At 53.7% G+C, this 17,360-nt stretch overlaps 1 protein-coding gene across 2 annotated transcripts in view; it reads right to left on the bottom strand.

The window, feature by feature from the left end:
* The window catches only part of EML1 (EMAP like 1), a 72,745-nt gene that overhangs the window by 22,887 nt on the left and 32,498 nt on the right, over positions 1–17,360 (bottom strand). Inside the window, exons 4-6 of one of the 2 annotated variants that reach the window (XM_060181035.1) lie at positions 10,000–10,131; positions 3,564–3,592; positions 1,552–1,608 (exon numbers count right to left, since the gene is read on the bottom strand). In XM_060181035.1, coding sequence (XP_060037018.1) covers positions 1,552–1,608; positions 3,564–3,592; positions 10,000–10,131 — 218 coding nt within the window. The remainder of the gene's footprint in view (positions 1–1,551; positions 1,609–3,563; positions 3,593–9,999; positions 10,132–17,360) is intronic. The other variant, XM_060181036.1, reaches the window with a different exon arrangement.

Raw genomic sequence — 17,360 nt, 5'->3', positions numbered from 1 at the left:
CACGCGCAGCTACCCAGAGTCGTCTGCCCTGTGCACCTCAGCCCTGCACCCGGCTCCATGGCCAGCCGTTGCCCTCCAGGGGCGCCCCGTTAGGACGGTGTGGAAGTGAGTAGCCATGAGGGGGTAAGCAGAGGTTAGCAGCTCCCATGCTCACTCCCTCTTGCTCTGGGCCCTCACCCGCCTGTCTCTGTGGCAGAGAATGTTCTCCTTGGGGTGCTGCTGAGCTCCAAGCCCGGTTCAGGGCAGGGGGTATGGGTGGCAGGAGAGGGGAATGAGGCGCCAAGCCCAGGGAAGGGTACAGCTGGCCGCACTGCAGAGGGAACTGGGTGGTGTCACCTAGCTCTGCAGGGACCTGCTGGCGCCTGGTACATCCTGGGGTCCCTGGGGCTGGACTCCTCTCTGTGCTCCGGGACCCTCACCCTGGCTGATGCTGAGAGACTTTCTGGGCTGTGGTGCCACCATCGTCCGCATCAAGCCTTGGCATTTGGTGACGGCCTCTCCTTGCTCTGCCCTCTCCCCACCCCCAGCTGCAGGGTGACTGTCCCCTCAGAGAAGCCCGTCACCCCAGCCCCTTTCCGACTTCCCAGAACATCCTGCCTTCTCTTTAATTTTCGTTTTTGAAAGAGGAAGAGACAGAGACAGAAGGAGAGACACCCGCAGGACTGCTCCTTCACTCGTGAAGCCTCCCCCTCCGCAGGCGGGAAGGGGCGGGAGAGGGACTTGACCCCGGGCCCTGGCACACAGTAATGTGTGCACTCTACCAGCTGCAGCACCACCAGCTCCCCGTCCGACCTTCTGCTGACAAACACATGCGGAACCTCCATGCGGAACCCTGCGCTGATGTCCACCCTCCCCTGCTGGACCCAACGGCCCTCCCTGACATGACCTCCCTGCGTGGGGTCTCCTCGCTGGCACGCCCACACAGCCGCTCAAGCTCTTCCCTTCAAACTGCATCCCACCGGAACCTGAGCCCACCCTGGACGTGAGGGCACCCTGGACGTGCAAACAGAGGAGGGGGGACCGAGAGACGCCACATGGAAAGTGACCCCGTGTCTTCTCTGTGTGAGAGAGGACGCATGGGATGCGGTCCATGCAGGCAGAGATGCGCTGCACACGGCCCACCCTGGCTGCCGGCACCCAATATAGGTGCCACCTGCTCGAGGACATGCCAGGCAGGTCCGTGTGCCCGGGCAGCCCGCTCTGCAGGACGCTGGAGGCCTCCCGGGCTGCCGGTCCATGGCCACCCCACACTATGCGCCCAGAATCACACGCAGTAGCGAGGGAATCGGCAACCTCCGTCCAGGCTGGGGTGACAGCATGCAGCCACCACGCTCGGGGGTGGGGGGGGGAGCCGGCAGCCGGCAGCGGGCAGGGACTGGGCCAAACAGCGGGCCCCGGGGACCACCGGTAGCTCTCTTGGGGCTCACAGAGATGGAACACGAGCTTCCTGGGAGAGGCGGCACCCATCGTCTGCACCCAGTGCTCCTCAGGGAGCCGCTCTGGGCCGGCCTGAGCACCCCAGAGAGCTAGAGGGGGCCCGGGGCCGCCTACCTTTGCAGTGTATCACCCGACGCTTTCCTGGACATTTCGGAGACAGAGACAGAAGGGCTGGATGGAGGACAGAGACAGGACAGGTGGGGCTGGACCCGAGCTCCCAGGACCCCGGGGAGCCCTGGATGGTCCAGGGGCTCCTGAAAGTGCAGGCTCTGGGAAGGCCGACGCAGCTCAGGGCGGGAGGCCTAACTACCCCAGACTGGGATAAGGACCCACACATGTGCCAACAGGGACATCGTCTGCACGTCAGAAGACCAAACACGCGCTCGGCACCACTTGGCTTCTGAATAAAGCTAGGTTTTTTTTTTTTTCTAATGAAAGGTGAGGGGCCAGGTGGTGGCGCACCTGGTTGAGTGCCCATGTTACAGTGCGCAAGGACCTGGGTTCAAGCTCCCGGCCCCCACCTGCAGGGGGAAAGCTTCACAAGTGGTGAAGCAGGGCTGCAGGTGTCTCTCTGTCTCCCTCTCCATTTCTATCTCAATCTCTGGCTGTCTCTATCCAAATAAATAAATAAAGATAATTAAAAAAATAAGGGTGAATTATTATTATTATTTGCCTCCAGGGTTATTGCTGGGGCTTGGTGCCAGCACCATGAATCCAGAAAAGTGAATTTTTGGAGTAACTGCTTAGCAGGCTGTTGACTGCACTTCCACACACCGGCAGCGAGATAGTGGCAGCTGGAAGTTCCAGTGTCCTGCACAGAAGATTTAAGATCCAGGAAACGGAGGACCAGGCGGTGGGGTACCTGGTTAAGCGCACACACGCCACAGTGCACAAGGACCCGGGTTCAAGCCCCTGGTCCCCACCTGCAGGGGGAAAGCTTCACGCGTGGTGAAGCAGGGCTGCGGGCGTCTGTCTGTCCGTCTCTCTCCATCTCTATCTCCCTTTCTCCTCAATTTCTCTCTGTGTCTATCCAATAATAAATAAATAAAGTTAAAAAAGAATTAAAAAATATTAGAAAAAAGAAAGATCCAGGAAACGGGAGGCCGGGTGGCAGCGCACTGAGTTATGCGCACATAGGACAAAGTGCAATGGCCTGGGATCCTGGGATCCTGGTTCCAGCTCCCAGCTCCGCACTTGCGGAGGGTGGCGGGGGGGTCCCTTCACAAGTGGTGAAGCAGGTCTGCAGATCTCTCTCTCTCCCCCTCCTTATCTCCCTCTCCTCTCTCAATTTCTCTCATATATATATATATATATATACATATAAGCAAAAATGGCCACTAGGAGCAGGGGATTCATAATGCCAGCACTGAGCCCCAAGGATAACCCTGGAGGCAAAAAAAAAAAAAAAGAACCAGGGGGGCTGGGTGGTGGCGCACCTGGCTGAGTGCACATGTTACAACGTGTAAGGACCCAGGTTCGAGCCCCCAGTCCCCACCTGCAGGGGGAAAAGCTCATGAGTGGTAAAGCAGGGCTGCAGGTGTCTCTCTGTCTCTCTCCCTCTCTATCTCCCCCTTCCCTCTTGATTTCTAGCTGTCTCTCTCCAATAAAAAAATACAGATAATAATAATAAGAAGAAGAAGAACCAGGAAGCAAGTAGGAACAGAGCTAACCGAATGTGTCCCACATGTTCATCCCCTAAACACCGGCTCTCTCTCTCTCTCTCTCTCTCTCTCTCTCTCTCGTTACCTGTGTGTTCAGAAAAGGGACATGGACTGTGAGCCAGCAGCCTACAGTTTGGAAAATCAAAGACAGAAGAGATGGCAAGGAAAGCTGCTTCTGGCCAAAGGGAGACCCGTCGTAGCCGTGACGCAGCTGCTGACCACGGCCTCTCAGTCAGGAAAGAATGAAAGAGCACTCAGACCCCGCCCATCTGTGTGGCATCTTCATTGACGGGCCGTGCAGACCGGACTTAGAGCTTATGGCTGTTCGACAGTCTCTGAATGGGGTGGCTGGACCCCCAGGGACAGGAGTCCAACACCCAGAGTGTCACCCCCCCCCCCGAAACAGCTGAGGGTAACTTGTCCCCCAAGTTCAGAGGAGGCGCCTAGAGCCTGAATTGGACTTACCTGCACTGAACACAGGTTCCTTGGGTTTGCTGTGAGGAGGAAACAAAAGGCAGTTTGCATTCATTCTTAAAAAAGAAAAAGTTTATTTTATTTTTAAAAAATATTTATTTATTTATTCCCTTTCATTACCTTTGTTGTTGTAATTATTATTGTTGTTTATGTCGTCGTGGTTGTTGGATAGGACGGAGAGACATGGAGAGAGGAGGGGAAGGCAGAGAGAGGGGGAGAGAAAGACAGACACCTGCAGACCTGCTTCACCGCCTGGGAAGCGACGCCCCTGCAGGTGGGGAGCCGGGGGCTCGAACCGGGATCCTTACGCCGGTCCCTGCGCTTTGCGCCACATGCGCTTAACCCACTCTGCTACCGCCCGACTCCCCCTTTTTTTCTTATTGTTGTTGTAGCTATTGTTGTTACTGATGTCGTCATTGTTAGACAGGACAGAGAGAAATGCAGAGAGGAGGGGAAGACAAGAGAGGAGGAGAGAAAGACAGACACCTGCAGACCTGCTTCACCGCCTGGGAAGCGACGCCCCTGCGGGTGGGGAGCCGGGGGCTCAGATCAGGATCCTTCTGCCGGTCCTTGCGCTTGGCACCACCTGCGCTTAACCCGCTGCGCCACCGCCCGACCCCCAAAAGGTTTATTATTATTCACATGAGAAAAACCAGAGCATCACCCAGGTACACGTGGGTTTGGGGATTGAACCAAATGCCTCAGGCATCCAAGTCCTGTGCTCTACCAGCTGAGCTATTTCCCAGGCTGCCCAAATCAGACTCAGGTGGCTCTCATCCACCTAGGGCTCCATCACCATCTGCCAGGGTGTTGCCTGGACTCAAAGCATTAACGAGAACTAAATCAGGGGCTGGGTGGCAGTGCACCTGGTAAAGTGCGCATGCCGCCATGCACGAGGGCCCAGGTTCAAGCACCTGGTCCTCAACTGCGGGGGGGGGGGGGGCGAGCTTCCTAAACGGTGGAGCAGTGCTGCAGGTGTCTCTCTTTCTCTCGATCTCTCTCTCTCCTCTATTTCTCTCTGTATTAGAAAATAAGTGGCTGTCTGGAGTGGTGGAGTTGTCATGTGGTCACCGATCCCCAGCCATAACCCTAGTGTCAAAAGAAAAGAAAAGAAAAGAAAAGAAAAGAAAAGAAAAACAAAACAAAACAGGGGCCGGGGGCGGACGCAGCTGGTTAAGCACACCTATTACAGTGCACAAGAACACAGGTTCAAGCCCCTGGTCCCCACACGCAGGGGAAAAGCTTCATAAATGGTGAAGCAGGGCTGCAGGTGTCTCTCTGTCTCTTTCCCTCCTCTCTCAACTTATCTGTCTCTGTCCAACAATAAATAAAATTAAAAAGATTTTAAAAAATACGAATTTTTTTTTTGCCTCTAGGGTTATCTCTGGGCCTGCAGTATGAATCCACTGCTCATAAAGACCCTTTTTTCCCTATTTTGTTGCTCTTGTTGTTGTTATTGCTGTTGTTGTTGTTGGATAGGGCAGAGAGAAGCTGAGAGATGAGGGGAAGACAGAGAGGGGGAGAGAAAGATAGACACCTGCAGACCTGCTTCACTACTTACAAAGTGACCCCCCTGCAAGTGGGGAGCTGGGAGTCTTGAACCGGGATCCTTACACCAGTCTTTGTGCTTGGCGCCATGTGCACTTAACCCGCTGCGCTAACCACCGGGTCCTCCCAAAATAATAAATTCTTAAAAAAAAAAAATCAGAACCCACTGTGACTATAAAAAAAAGCAAGTGCACATAAAATGCCTCCAAACAGGTGCAGGAGATTGTGACCCCAGCCACAGCTCTGCCATGACAGTGACTTCGTGTTCGGCAGGCACAGAGGTATGAACCCCAAGGGACAGATAGCATCAGCTCTGCAGGCAAGGCAAGGGCACAGAGGGAGAGTGGAAACAGGTGTCGAGGCCGACCCCACTGTCACAGAAAGACGACAGGAGGGCTCCTTCCCTGCACTGCCACCAGGACTGTCACTGTTTTTCCTGGGTGGAGAGACACAGGCTGAGCAGCATCTGGGGACACCTACAGGCCGTGCTTTCCTGAACCAGGGTCCCTGGCGCCTTCCTCGTCCAGCAGCTGGACCGAGGCAGCAGGGAAAAACCAGACGGTGGACTCCATGGGGCTAATCTCAGCTCGCTGCAACGACAAGCTAGCTCCCGGATGGATCACATGAGCCTCTCAATTCCGCCACCAAGAACCTACGCGGGCCCCAGAGCTGAAAGAGCAGGCAGAACACCAGCGCTCAGCATCCTAACGCGTATTCAGAGGCTTGACTGGGGAACAGTCACTTCTGTGAAAGACGGGAGCAACTAGTTTGGGGGTGGGGTATGCTGCAGATCTAAGATGCCGTGTGGACCCTTTGCCCATAGGTGGCGCTGTCTGCACGCCTTTCGCGTGGCTGGCCATGAATCCAGGGCCCAGGTGTTTTCTGAGCAGGTCCTGTGTGACACCCAGAGTGCCAGAGACAGAGGATGACTTATTCCCTTTTGTTGCCCTTGTTGTAGTTACTATTGTTGTTGATGTCGTCGTTGTTGGATAGGACAGAGAGACATGGAGAGAGGAGTGGAAGACAGAGAGGGGGAGAGAAAGACAGACACCTGCAGAACTGCTTCACCCGCCTGTGAAGCGACTCCCCTGCAGGTGGGGAGCCGGGGCCTCGAACCGGGATCCTTATGCCGGTCCCTGCGCTTTGTGCCATGTGCGCTTAACCTGTTGCGCTACCGCCCGACTCGCAAAGAAATTCTCAAACCCTTGTTGTTTATTTATTTATTATTAATGAGGAAGGAGAAGAGAGAGAAAAAGAACCAGACATCCCTCTGGTACACGTGTTGCCGGGAATTAAATTTGGGACCTCATGCTTGAGAGTCCAATGCTTTATCCATTGTGCCACCTCCAGGACCACTCAATTTAAAAAATAATAATAATAAAAAAATAATAACGGGGAGCCAGAGCCTCACTTGGACCAGCACTGAGTCAGGGAGCAAACGTAAGGCCTTGTACATGCATGTCAGAACCTACCCCACTGAGACACACAGCCTTGGCTTCAACACTCTGCCTGTCCCCTCTGCCTCCACTTGTAGATTTGGCCCGATCCTGACGGTATTCACAGTTCTAAGACCCTTAATCTAAGCATCACAGAAGGTGGCAGAATAACAAGGAATAACTACAGGGCTGCCTAACTCCTCAGCACACTCTCTCTCTCTCTCTCTCCCCCCTCCCTCTCTCCCTCTCTCTTTCTTCCTTTCCCCCTCATAGCCAGGCCTCCACCACTCTAGGGCTATTCTCTCCAACAGAAAGAGAGGACAACAGTGAGAGTGTGAGGAAGAGAACATAGCCAGACCTCCCCCAGCACTGCCGGGCTCCGTGTGGTGCTCTGGGGGCGCGAGCTGGCTGTGTACACGGCAGAGAGGGCAACCTCCCCGGAGACCAGGGGCTGGGAAAAAGCCTCCCTGGTTATCTTCCACCTCTCACCCATGACCCAGTCATGAGGACACCCGCTTTCTGAGTGCCAGGTGCCAGGTGCCAGCTGCCAGCCACTCCTCTGTAAGGCTCCGGGGGCCAAGCCCTTAGCTGAGTGTGGGGGAGAGCCAGGTCCCCTGCCCACAGCCCACGCTCTGTCTATGCCCTTCCTACCATCTCCCCGGCGTAAACGAAGGGGCAGCTGCCAATGGCCAGACAGACCACGCCACCAGCAGACCGCCCCAGCCGCCCCTGCAGGGCTAGTGTGGCCTGCTGGGATTGGGCCACAGGGCCAGGAATGGCCCAGGAGCAGAGGGGAAGGAGAGAGGGAAGGGGCTTGGGCCAACCTGACTTTCCACCCTCCTGCTTTCTGGGTCCCTGCAGCTCCCGCCACCTGCCACTTTCGAGAAATCAGGTTCTCTCTCTCTCTTTCTCCCTCCCCCCCTCTCCCTCTCCCTCTCTCTCTCCCTCTCCCTCTCTCTCTCCCAGGTAAGTGCATTCAGCCATGTACAGTGCCATACTGGCTTCCCAGGAGCCAGACGGGCTGAATGACTTGAAGTGATTCTGAGAGGAAGATCACGGTCCTCATTTTCCAATCAAGATTTCCTTCTGTGGCATTAAGGAGAAATCCCTTGTTGGCTAATTTTTATGGAAATACCTCCCCCCCCCCAGAATATTAACCAAAGTCCTGGGATTTGAGAGATAAAACCCACTGGGGCTTACACAAGGCAGATTCTTTCTGGAAATTCCTGACAGCCACCAGATGTGTGTGTGTGTGTGTGTGTGTGGGGGGGGGGCAGCGTTGCTAAGAACTGCCGAGGTCTAGATGTTTCTCTCAGGTCAGTTTCCAAGTTCACCCTGCGGGAGTGCAGAGCCGCTGAGGTCACATGTCTGCCTCTGACTCAAGGCCTGTTGCCATTGTAACTGCCTGGCCTTATTTCCAAGGCATTATCTCTCCATTAGCATAATCTCATGATGAGAAGTGCTAAGACAGTAAACTCTTGGGATTGCTAATGACTGTGGACTTGAAGGAAAAAGTTTGCTCTCAGGATGGAACTGGCTCCTTTCACAGCACCGGAGAAGCACTTTGCAGACTTGGAAGTTTACAGCCTCAGATGTGTTTGGAGCTGAGGCTTCTAAGTCTTGTTCAACAGAGGGAGCGCTCGAACTCACCTCGAAGGAAAAGCCACAAACAGAAAGAAAATGGCTCCTGCTGCCGGGCGTTAGGGCAGCGTAAAAGGCGCATTTCTGACAAAACCCTAAAAGCAACACTGTTCACTCGGTCAGACTCAGAAAGTTCAGCTGAGCAGCCAAGTCAAATGAAAAGTGGAGGCAGATAACGTGCTGGCAGGGGTGGTGGCGGCTGGTGGTGGCGGGCAGGGGGAGGTGAGGGGACTAGCCCGTGCTGTGCCGCAGAGCACAGGCCCTATAGTATGTGAGGCCCTGGGTTCCAGCCCTGGTGCCACCAGAGTGCAGTGTGGACGCCCTAGGGAGCTCCGAGGATGCTGGAGCAGGGCTGTGCTGTCTCTCCTATCTGTCTCTCCCTTTCTCCTTTCTTTCTCTTTAAACAAACAAGGCTGCTGGGGGCCGGGCGGTGGCGCAGCGGGTTAAGTGCATGTGGCACAAAGCGCAAGGACTGGAGTAAGGATCCCGGTTTGAGCCCCCGGCTCTCCACCTGCAGGGGAGTCGCTTCACGGGCGGTGAAGCAGGTCTGCAGGTGTCTGTCTTTCTCTCCCCCTCTCTGTCTTCCCCTCCTCTCTCCATTTCTCTCTGTCCTATCCAACAACAATAATAATAATAACCATGATAAAACAACAAGGGCAACAAAAGGTGAAAAAATAGCCTCCAGGAGCAGTGGGTTGGTGGTACAGGCACCGAGGCAACAAACAAACAAATAAACAGACAAACAAGGCCGCTCATGCTCAGTGATAGCATGTATGGAAGAGGCCCTGGGCTCACTTCAGGGAGGAAGGAAAGGAGTGGGAAAGGAAAAGATAAAGAAAGAAATTAAAAACAGGAGCTCAGGAGGTGAGGCGGCGAATAAAATGCTAGACACCCAAGCATGAGGTCCCAACATCCACCCCCAGTATTAAGTCAGCCAGAATGATGCTATTTCTCTCCCCTTTCTTCTTCTTTCTAAAAGATATTTTATTTATCTGTTTATTGGACAGAGACAGAGAGAAACTGAGAGGGAAGAGGGAGACAGAGAGACACCAGCAGCCCTGCTCCACCACTCACAAAGTTTCCTCCTTACAGGTGGGGACTCGGGGTTTGAACTCAGGTCCTTGTATATTGTAACACATGTACTCAGTTGTGTGTGCTGCTATCTGGCACCTTCTCTCTCCCCTTTCTCATAAAGAAATAATAAATCTTTAAAAAAAGGATTCATTAAAAAAAAATTCAGAACAGTTTCCCCAATTTCAGCTCCCTCTCCAGTCTACTTTGAATACTGAGATAAAGCCCTTAAACACTTAAAAAAATTTTTTTAAAATTATTATTTATTTTCCCTTTTGTTGCCCTTGTTTTGTTGTTGATGATGTCGTTGTTGGGTAGGACAGAGAGAAATGGAGAGAGGAGGGGAAGACAGAGAAGGGGAGAGAAAGACAGACACCTGCAGACCTGCTTCACCGCCTTGTGAAGTGACTCCCCTGCAGGTGGGGAGCCGGGGCCTCGAACCGGGATCCTTGCTCCGGTCCCTGCGCTTTGTGCCACGTGCGCCGAACCCGCTGCGCCACCGCCCGAATCCCCTTAAACACTTTTTCAAAGGTTTATTTGGAGAGAGAGAGAGAGAGAGAGAGAGTCCTGCTCTGGCGTCCTTGTGTCCTGCATTTTGCCCGCTGAGCCCCCCTCCCCGCAGCCCCCTCCCCAGCACCATGTGTAACTCCACCCTGAACAGCACTGGCGGCCTTCCCCGGGCTTGTGGCCACGCTGGGGACTTGGAGCAGCAGGGGGAGCCCTACCCTCACCTGTCGTTGTTCTTCTTGCCGCTGGACGAGCTGCTGGTGGAGCCCGTACGGTTGCGGGGTCCCCTGGAGTCCCCCGAGTTCTCCCTCCGGCTGCCGGGCGACACACGCTCTGAGGAGCTGGTTCTCCTGATGCTGTTGGGAGGGAGAGGTGGCAGGCAATGACGCCCCCCGCTCCGACCCTGATTCACCGCTGCATGAGCAGGCGCGACCCAGGGCCAGGGGGCAGCTCAGCCTGGCAAAGCACCAGTGTGCAGGCCCGAGACCCCAGAGGCTGCAGGTTCAATCCCCGGTTCCATCTCATGCCAGAGCTAAGCAGGGCTCTGGGCCCTCCCGCCCACCCTCCCTGCTCTCAAATGAAAGAACTGCTTTATTCCTGGAGGTGGGGCCTCGGGAGGAGTCTTTCACTCAGACTGAGAGATGGAGAGAGGGAGAGGAAGAGAGAGAACACAGCACTGGAGTCTCCTCCAGTGCCAGGCTGCTCTCCCCGCGTGCCAGGGCCCACGTCTGAGCAGTACGTGGCAACGCAGACAGGCCCTTATCTGGGGAGCTGTCTCTCTAGTTCCTGGAAATTGATCTTTAAGAAAAATGGAAAATGGAAAAGAACCTACAAACAGCATCACATCTGCACAGAGAAGCCAGACTAGCCCCAGTGTCCTGGTTATGAAGAGGGAGAAATCTCAGGGAGTCTCATTTGGGGTGGATGCCCGGCGCACGGCCCTCGTAACGCCTGCAGTTAGTCTGGCTCAAAGGCACAGGGTCTTGTGGTCTGGGTCTTGTGGTGCAATGGATAAGGGGCTGGACTCTCAAGCACGAGGCCCAGAGTTCGATCCCTGGCACTGCATGTGCCAAACCGACGTTCTGGTTCATCCTGACATAGACTCCTCCAGCTCCAAATGTCCAAAGTGTTTGCACTGGAAAAGAGAGGAGTGGGGTGTGACCCTGCTGCAGAATCAGGGGTGACTATGAGAGATGGTGACCTCTGTTTTATTTTATTTTTTATTTATTGGATAGACACAGCCAGAAATTGAGAGGGAAGGGGGTGATAGAGCGGGAGAGAGACGGAGAGGTAGACACCTGCAGCCCTGCTTTACCACTTGTGAAGCTTTCCCCCTGCAGGTGGGGAGGGACTGGGGACTCGAACCTGGGTCCTTGCGCACTGTAACATGTGCGCTCAACCAGGTGCGCCACCACCCGGTCCCTTGATGGTGACCTTCGGGAGAGATGAGACATGGCTCCTACATGCTGTGACTCCCAGGCAGGAAAGGAGCCTGCTGTGGGGACAGGGGGTCCTGCAGGCAGTCACTCACTCCAGGGGAGGGGGGAGGGGCAGCCAAGCCAGGCGCAGGGCCTGGAGGCAGTGACTTTGTGACTTGTCACATGCTTCCTCCTCCTCATTAGGTCACGGTGCCCCGGGGTCCTGGCTGACTACTGCGCCTGCACTCTCTGCAGAGATCTGTGTCACACAGAAGGGAACAGAGAAGTGGAAGTGGGGCTGGGGAGACAGCTCAGCCTGGCAGAGCACCAGCATGAAGGCCTGAAGCCCCAGAGGCTGTAGGTTCAATCCCCGGTACCATCTTATGCCAGAGCCTTTCTCACTGTCTGTTCCTCCTCTGATTCTCTCGCTTGTAAAAATAGATATAAATCAATGGAAAGGGGAGTCGGGCGGCAGTGCAGCGGGTTAAGCGCAGGTGGTGCAAAGTGCAAGGCCCGGTGGAATGATCCTGCATGGAAGTTGCTTCACAGGCAGTGAAACAGGTCTGCAGGTGTCTGTCTTTCTCTTCCCCTCTGTCTTCCCCTCCTCTCTCCATTTCTCTCTGTTTTACCCAACAACAACAACATCAATAATAACAACAATAACCAAAACAATAAAACAACAAGGGCAACAAAAGGGAATAAATAAACAAACAAAACAAATAAATCAATGGAAAGAAAGATACATACAGACAGACAGACAGACAGACAAGAGTGAGTTAGTGTTAGATGTACACACACCCCAGGAGAAGCTGCTGGGAGTCAGAAGCACCTCTCAGACAGAGGCTACAGGCCTGCCGGGTGGCAGTGTCTTCGGGGCCGAGTGTCCGTGCCAGCCGGGTGCCCAGCCGCTTCCTCTCTGCCATAGCCACCTCACAGCCAGCCCTCAGCCCTCTTCACTGAGATCCTACCATCCAGGAAAACGCCTCTTCAGATGTTTTTGGGAGCCACACAGAGTCTGAGTTTCAGCAAAAGCCATTCAGGGTGTGAGCCAACAGGAACAAACACTGAAGCTACTCCCCACGCTGCCTGCACGCTGGGGAGGCGGCAGCCCTGGGTTCGCAGACCACAGGCCCCGAGGGTCCAAGGGCGATCTTTCAGAAGGCTCAGTTTGGGGACCAAGAAATGACAGATCTCGGGCGAGCCAGATTTCTGAAACTGCAGTGGGATCTAGACCTTACCCAGCAAATTGGTGACGGAAGTCCAACAATTACAGAAACCTTTCTGGGCTCTCCCAGGGGAGGTTATGGGGGTGGGGGGCTATCTTCACTGGGCGGGGTCACTCTCTACCAAGCATCTGGTCCCCTCAGCCACCAGCCCAGCTGGTCCCCTGGGTGTGGCCCTGAGGGAGTTCACGGCAAGTTCAGGGCAATTTAGAGGCTTAGGGACGCACGCCCAAGGAGTGAAGAAATCATGGCTACAAATTGATGGAGCCGGCGCTGACTGGTTTGCTGAGAGACAGTGACACTCAGCTAGGTGCCTGCTGGGGTGGGAGGGTCTGAAGACAGCGGCAACAACAGCCCTCTCCCCACACACACCTGGGCTGGGTGCCCCGGGTCAGAACAGTTTTGTGCCCTGGGTTCTACACTTCTGTGGTTTTATCACACCCAAAGGACTCTCCTTTTCTTTTCTTTTTCTAGATAGAGGGTGAGAGACAAGAGAGGGAGAGAAGAGGAGACACAGCACTTCTCCTTTGCATGGCGCTTTCTTACAGTGCCCAAGGGGATGGGACCAGTGTCCCTGAACAGGGCAACATGTGTGCTCTACTGAGAAGTCACTTCCTGGCCCTGAAGGTACAATAGCTTCAAGAACCCACTGAGCCATTAAAAAAAAATAGAGGCCAACAGTGAATACGGTCACACGACTTCGATCAATGACCATCACTGGACAAACCACCAAACTGCAGGGTTACAAATAGGTAAGGGTGGGAGTTGGGAGATAGCGCAGCGGGATAAGTGCAGGTGGTGCAAAGCGCAAGGACTGGCATAAGGATCCCGGTTCGAGCCCCCGGCTCCCCACCTGCAGGGGAGTCGCTTCACAGGTGGTGAAGCAGGTCTGCAGGTGTCTGTCTTTCTCTCCCCCTCTCTGTCTTCCCCTCCTCTCTCCATTTCTCTCTGTCCTATCCAACAATAATGACATCAATAACAACAACAATAATAACTACAACAATAAAAACAACAAGGGCAACAAAAGGGAATAAATAAATAAATAATTTAAAAGAAAAAGAAAAGAAATAGGTAAGGATATGAGGCAGCCGCCTGAGGGCACAGAGTGAAACTAAGCAACCCTGACCCCGTGCCAGCCCTTGCGGTTTGGCCATGCGGAGAAGGCTGACAGAGTATACGTGAGTACAGCCCAGATGAGCAGGGGTGGTCTTTCGGTCAGCTCCAATCAGCGACAGAAAGCTCCATCCATCATACACTCAAAGCGCGTCAAAGCAGGAAACGTTTTACTTTGCAGCTATAGCTTTAGAATCAACCCATCGCAGCTCACTGGACATATCTGTTCTTAACACATTTACATTAAAATGTCAAAAAAAAATACTATTGGTTTGCTTAGAAAACAGAAAGCGGGGAGCAGAGCCAAGATGGCGACTCGGAGACAACGCACGGCCTGAGCTCTGCAAAGAGGCTGCTTCAAAACTGGGAAGTTCGGGTGAGGCCACCAGGTTTCACATGCTGCCATGATGCCAACCGGACCTCCCTGGACAGACAACTCTAAGGTGTCCTGGAGCCACATTTCCCCAGATCCCTGCCCGACTGGGGAAAGAGAGAGACGGGCTGGGAGTATGGATCCACTTGTCAACGCCCATGTTCAGCGGGGAAGCAATTCCAGAAGCCAGACCTTCCACCTTCTGCACCCCACACTGACCCTGCGTCCATACTCCCAGAGGGATAGAGAGTGGGAAAGCTGTCAGGGGAGGCGATGGGATGCAGAGATCTGGCGGTGGGAATTGTACCCCTCTCATCCTATGGTCTTGTCAGTGTTTCCATTTTACAAATAAACAAATAAATAAATAAGAGAGCAAGCAAGCAGGCAGGCAGGGCCAGGCAGTTCACGTCACCATGCTTGAGGGCCTGGGCTTGAGCAACCCTGACCCCCACTTGCAGGAGAGGAGCTTTCCGAGTGATGGGGCAGTGCTGCAGGCGTCTCCTCTTTCTCTCTTCCCTGCTGTCTCCCTTCTGTCTCAATCAGAAAAGGGGGGGGAGACACTTGGATTGGTGGAGCTGTCATGCAGACACAAAGCTTCAGTGATTGCCCTGGTGGTGAAGAAGGAGAAGAAGCAGAAGGAGATGGAGAAAAGATAAAAGGAAACTAAGGCAAGGGTTCTGAATTAAAGAGGGGCCGCAAGGACTTAAAGGCAAGGAGACCAAATCAAGCCCGAAAACACACACAGCCTTCAAAGAGGTGGCAGCTGAGGGAGTAAACAGAGCTGTCACAGTGAGAGTCCCTCCAATCACCAGTGAGGAAGGTCACAGGGGCTGAGTGCCCCCTCTCTCTCTCTGTCTCTCTCTCTCTCTGAGAGAGAAGCTCTTCTCCTGGGTGGTGGACCAGGAGTGTGAGGCTCACAGCAAGGCAGCCCATCCTCCAGCCCTTGAGATAAGCTCCGAAGTTTGGGTGTCTACGTCTATCAATAGCCGTCCTCTCTTCTTTGCCCTTCTGCTCTGGGACCCCACTCCCAAATTTCAATCTTCTGCGTTCAGACAATGCGATGGCCCTTCCCAGTCTCTCCCATATCCGCGTATATTGGCAGGTCCGGTCGAGCGTAGATGTGGGAAATGAACTTAGATGATGCCAATATACGCGGATATCTTCGCCCACCCTGTCCAACGCTTGACGTCTCGTCACCCAATCTGGTCCCCTACGCCTACACTGAACTTCTCTGTTCCAGTCTCTTGGAAACAGAGTTGGCAGTCAGCTGAGGTCAAGAACAAACACCTCATCGCAGACCCCTGCAAGCGTCAACCCGGCTTTGACCTAGCACGTTATGATCGGGCCCTCCTCAATCGCTATCGAACAGGCCATGGCCGGTGCGCCGCTATGTTCCATCGCTGGGGAGCCAGAGACGACCCGAACTGCCCCTGCGGCTCCAGACAGACTATGACCCACACAGTCAACGACTGCCACCTCTCCAGATTCAAAGGAGGTCTTGAAACTTTACATCAGGCTCAACCTGATGCTGTTGACTGGCTACGGAAGAAGGGCAAATGCTAGAAGAAGAAGTCTCTCCCATAGGCAGTCGGAGGTCTGGGTGGATTGAAAGTCTACATTGGGCCTCCCAGCATTTCTATCCGGGTTCCCAGAGCGGGGCAAGCCGCAGAGCCTGGCAGGCAGCTACGAGCACGTAGGCCTTTCGTTGTGCAATTTGGAATCAAGACATGGTTTTCAAACAAGCTGCAAAAAAAAAAAAAAAAAAAAAGATCCAAACTTCTACAACTGAGCCTCCCCCCAATAAATGTGCAGGTAAAGTTTATGTGGGGCCAGAAAAAAGGATCTCTATTTTTTTTTTTTGCCTCCAGGGTTATTGCTGGGGCTCGGTGCCAGCACTACGAATCTACTGCTGATGTGGCCATTTTTATAGGATAGGACAGAGAGAAGTTCAGAGGGGAGGAGAAGACAGAGAGAAAGAGAGACAGAGAGACACCTACAGACCTGCTTCACTGCTTCTGAAGTGACTCCCTGGCAGGTGGGGAGCCGGGGGCTCGAACCGGGACCTTTGCGTGGGTCCTTGAATTTCGTATTATGTGTGCCACCGCCTGAACCCCAAATGGCTCTCTTTTTAATGCAGTGCTGGGAGTGGATGCAGGGGCAGGGGTAGACAGAGAAAAAGGGAGGGATGAACTCAGGCCCCCACATGGGTGACACCATTGAGTCAACTCTCCAGTCCAATGTTTGTTCTCTGTTTTTGTTTTCGTCCCCGACCCTCCCCATTATCTCTCGTTTTTTAAAAAATAATTTTTTAAAATTCGTATCATTGGGTAGAGACAGAGAGGAATTGAGAGGAGAGGAGGAGATAGAGAAGGAGAGAGACAGAGAGATACCTGCAGCCCTGCTTCACCGCTCGTGAAGCTTTCTCCCTGTGTGTAGGGGCCTGGGGTTTGAACCTGGATCCTTGTGCACTGTAGTGTGTGCTTAACCAGGTGCGCCACCGCCTGGCGCTTCGTCTGTTTTTTAAAAGAGTATGGGAAACAACAGTGCTCCACTCCACCATCCCATGAAGCTCAATTTGTTTTGGTCTTTGATGGTGGTGATGGTCCACCTATGTGGTGTCGGGAATCGAACCCAGGGTCTCAGGCATGGCAGGCATGCACCTGACTTGGTGAGTTACCCCCTGGACCCCCCAAAGATTTTTCCGAGGATGTCATGTGTCATGAAAGTGGGGCGAAGGCTATGAGATTTAAAACTATGATTGACTCAGTTAAAATAATCATCAGGTACTGAGTACATGCTAAGTACCCTGCCGACCATGGGCCAGCCTGAGGGGACCAGGACTAATGTGGCCTCTGTCCTGCGGGAGATGAGAGAATTCTGGCAGACTGAGACCACACCCTGTGCTAGCTAATGGAGCAACATTGCTTCTCCGTCCCTGTCTTAAGACACATCGGGGCAAAACCTAAGTCATCTTCAGAGCGGCCTGCCACAGGACCCCACCCCACCCTAACCCTGACCTCTCCATCAGAAGCAGGTGCATCCTGGGAATAACCTGTCAAGCAGGGGAGTCAGCCATGACACCCTGAAAGTCGGAAGGTGGATGTAGTCACTCTTCTTTTTTTAAAGTATGTTTTTTAAAATTTTTTTCTTTTTTTTTTCTTTATTTGTTGGATAGAGACAGTCAGAAATTGAGAGGGAAGGAGGTGGTAGAGAGGGAGAGAGACAGAGAGACACCTGCAGTCCTGCTTCACCACTTGTGAAGCTTTCCCCCTGCAGGTAGGGACTGGGGGCTCGAACCTGGGTCCTTGTGCACTGTAACATGTGCGCTCAACCAGGTGCGCCACCACCTGGCCCCTGCATCCTTCACTCTTTACTCTTTGACTTCCATGGTTTTTGGACTTGGTTTTTGGAGCTCCAGCTTGCTAAGGCAACTCTACCATTAGCGATCACTCTGACTT

The sequence above is a fragment of the Erinaceus europaeus genome, chromosome 22 (assembly GCF_950295315.1).
Source record: "Erinaceus europaeus chromosome 22, mEriEur2.1, whole genome shotgun sequence".
Taxonomy (NCBI): Eukaryota; Metazoa; Chordata; class Mammalia; order Eulipotyphla; family Erinaceidae; genus Erinaceus; species Erinaceus europaeus.
The sequence above is the reverse complement of the archived record's forward strand: the minus strand, read 5'-3'. Positions and strand labels throughout refer to the sequence as shown.